The sequence below is a fragment of the Triticum aestivum genome, chromosome 4D, assembly GCF_018294505.1.
Source record: "Triticum aestivum cultivar Chinese Spring chromosome 4D, IWGSC CS RefSeq v2.1, whole genome shotgun sequence".
NCBI lineage: Eukaryota > Viridiplantae > Streptophyta > Magnoliopsida > Poales > Poaceae > Triticum > Triticum aestivum.
In genome coordinates, this window is record NC_057805.1 from 200,575,797 (window position 1) to 200,578,513 (window position 2,717).

General features: G+C 52.4%; 1 protein-coding gene across 1 annotated transcript; it reads right to left on the reverse strand.

Annotated features, from left to right (window-relative positions):
• Positions 1–541: 541 nt before the first annotated feature.
• On the reverse strand, positions 542–1,454 carry LOC123099842 (putative E3 ubiquitin-protein ligase SINA-like 6). The gene is made up of 2 exons (XM_044521908.1): positions 1,389–1,454; positions 542–1,237 (listed from the first exon to the last, which is right to left on the reverse strand). The coding sequence occupies exons 1-2, from the start codon at positions 1,452–1,454 to the stop codon at positions 542–544; spliced, it is 762 nt and encodes a 253-aa protein (XP_044377843.1).
• Between the last annotated feature and the right edge of the window lie 1,263 nt (positions 1,455–2,717).

The window sequence follows — 2,717 nt, forward strand, 5'->3', positions numbered from 1 at the left end:
TACATATCTTACGGTTAATGGGGCGTTCGACAGGAATAGCCGCGTGGCGAGCTCTCACACACGCGTCTGTTTTTTCTCGAAAAGGAGGATGATGACCCCCGGCCTCTGCATCTGGGAGTCACACACGCATCTGTAGCTACGAATTGTAGTGTTCTCAACCATCCGATTGGCTCTATCATGGATGTACCTATATACTAAAACATGTCTAGATACATCTATATTTTGACAAATGGAAGGCATGTATTGTGGAACGGAGGGAGTGCTTGTCATCAAAATGGATAAAAAGGGACGTATCTAGAACTAAAATACGTCTACATACATCTCCTTTTATCCATTTTGATGACAAGTAGTACTTCTTACCCAAAGGAACTTTATATCCAACAGACACAAAATATCCGTTCGACTGTTGGAAATTACTGATCTGATGTCGAAGTAATTGCTGCATCGCCACCAAAACCCACCATTTCTTAAGCTAAAGTAGACCAAGGTAATCCCTATATTAGCATATTACTAAGATAAACAGAAGGCACTGTAGAAACATTTAGGACGTGAGCTTGTCAATCTGAATGTGGAGGGACACAAGCTTAGCCCCGGCCAGCAGCTTGGGCGGAACTGTCAAGAAGGTCAGCTCCTGCACGTCGACGTCGCCGGGATCCTTGCTGCTTGTCACCTCCATTTCCACCTTGACGGCGTCGGTCGTGCCTTTGGGCTCCCCCGGCGGGCCGTTCGCCCACAGCTTGGCCACGTAGTGCGGCAGTGGGGACGCCCCCGCTCTGATGCAGACGACCGACACGGCGATAGGCGCGCCGATGTCGAGCACGCCGCCGACCAAGAAAAACGCGCGGCGGTCCTCCTCCGCGAACAGCAAGAGCCGTGGCTCCGACAGTGGCACTTGCAGCTGGAGCACCTTGCCGTACTGGATCCTGTGCACGGGCATGGGATGCGCGGTGCTGATGTGGTGGTAGAGCGCCGGCGGCGGGCCTTCGTAGCCGCAGACGGGCACGGGGCATTTGCAGGGCGCGAGCGGACACACGCTCTGGTGATCGGCGAGCTTGTGGTAAGTGACGTAGAGCCCACAGCCTTCGTGCGGGCACTCCACCCTCACCGACGAAAGGACGGAGTCCACCGCCGTGTTCCGCACGTCGAAGCCACCGCCGCGCTCGCACTTCTGGCACTGCCGCTGGTTCCCGGGGCGCTCGACGCGGCAGTCCGCGCAGGCCAGGTGCCCTCCCTTGCACTGCAGAAATCAATCGAACAGCACATCAATCAAGAAACCTGCACCTTGCTCAATCAGCCGAACGGACGAGGTGTATTCGAACCTCATACACTGGAGGCGTCAAGGGGCGGAGGCACAAGGGGCAGTGGAGCACGGTGAGGTCCATCGAGACCTTAGAGAGCTCCATCGTCGGGTCCTGTTCGGTCTGCATGATCTCGCCCTCCTCGTGCACAACCATCTCTCGACTTGGGCCGGGGTATTACAAAGCTTTACCGTCACATATTTTATACTACTTCAAGGTGCATTAAATCAACACATGCAAGTATCAAAAGGAGAGTCACGGCATGCATGCATGCGTTGTAATTAATGCATCGGTAAACGCAAATTATTGAAATATATCGAGTGCAGTGCTTTGATGTGTCGCGTCAACTCGTACATCAACGAGAAGTTTGATTATCCTCTCCCTCGCGGACTTAACTGCACCTGCCTTTGGCTGTATGACAGGTTGGCCACACACCTGTCGGGCCCACCTGTCATACACGCAAAGGCAGGAGCGTCCCTCCCTCGCCCATGAGCGTGGTGGCTGGCAAGACTAGGAGAAGCTTTCGCTACACGCTCTCCCTCCCGCACGCGGTGGACATGCAGCAGTTCAATCGGTGTCAGATGGCCAGAAGCGTACTGTAGTACTCCTCCAGTGCAGTAGTACTCCATCATTGTTCGACTTCCCGAAGAGGCGAAGAGCCAAGCGCAGCCCGGACGCTCGTGTGGCAGTTTCATGTGTAGAGTAGTCTAGGATAGCGTGTACCGTGCCTGTAAGCTTAAAATCGTTGGGGTCGGCTCCATGCTATGTGGCCGTCTCGAAGTTTTAAAAAAATTAAAATAGTCTTCTGGCCCTACCTGACACCCTGGTGATTGTAGTTTGCACGCTCATCTGGTCAAGACAGGAATATATATTTTAATTTGTTTTTTTTCGAAAAGGGGGGACTCCCCGGCCTCTGCATCAGAACGATGCATACGGCCACATATATTTTAATTTGTGGTGGGTAAATGTTAGAGGTTGCAGCAAATATATTGTACACTGCGGGTCTTTCAGCCAAGTTTAGAGGCAAGCATGTGGGGCCAGTGCTATGATGTGTCGCGTCAACTCGTACAACGAGGAGAAGCTTGATTTTACTACACGCCTTCTCCCTCACCCATGCGCGCGGTTGCTCGCAAACGAGGACAGGCTTTTGCTTAGTAGTACTTCTACAACAAGCTATCCGTCCCGCTCGCGGTGGACGGACATGCAGCAGTGGATTCGACACTGTAGAAGCAGTAGTAGTAACATCATTGTTCGTCTTCTCGAAGAGGCGAAGAGCCAAGCGCAAACCGAACGTTGCAGTTGCGAACATTGGAGCACGCATATAGCCAGGCTCTTGCATGAGACAAAATTGCTATGTGAGCCCACTATTGTACTAGTACGTACAACTACTTGCTAGTATAGCCCTGTAAACCAGAAAGG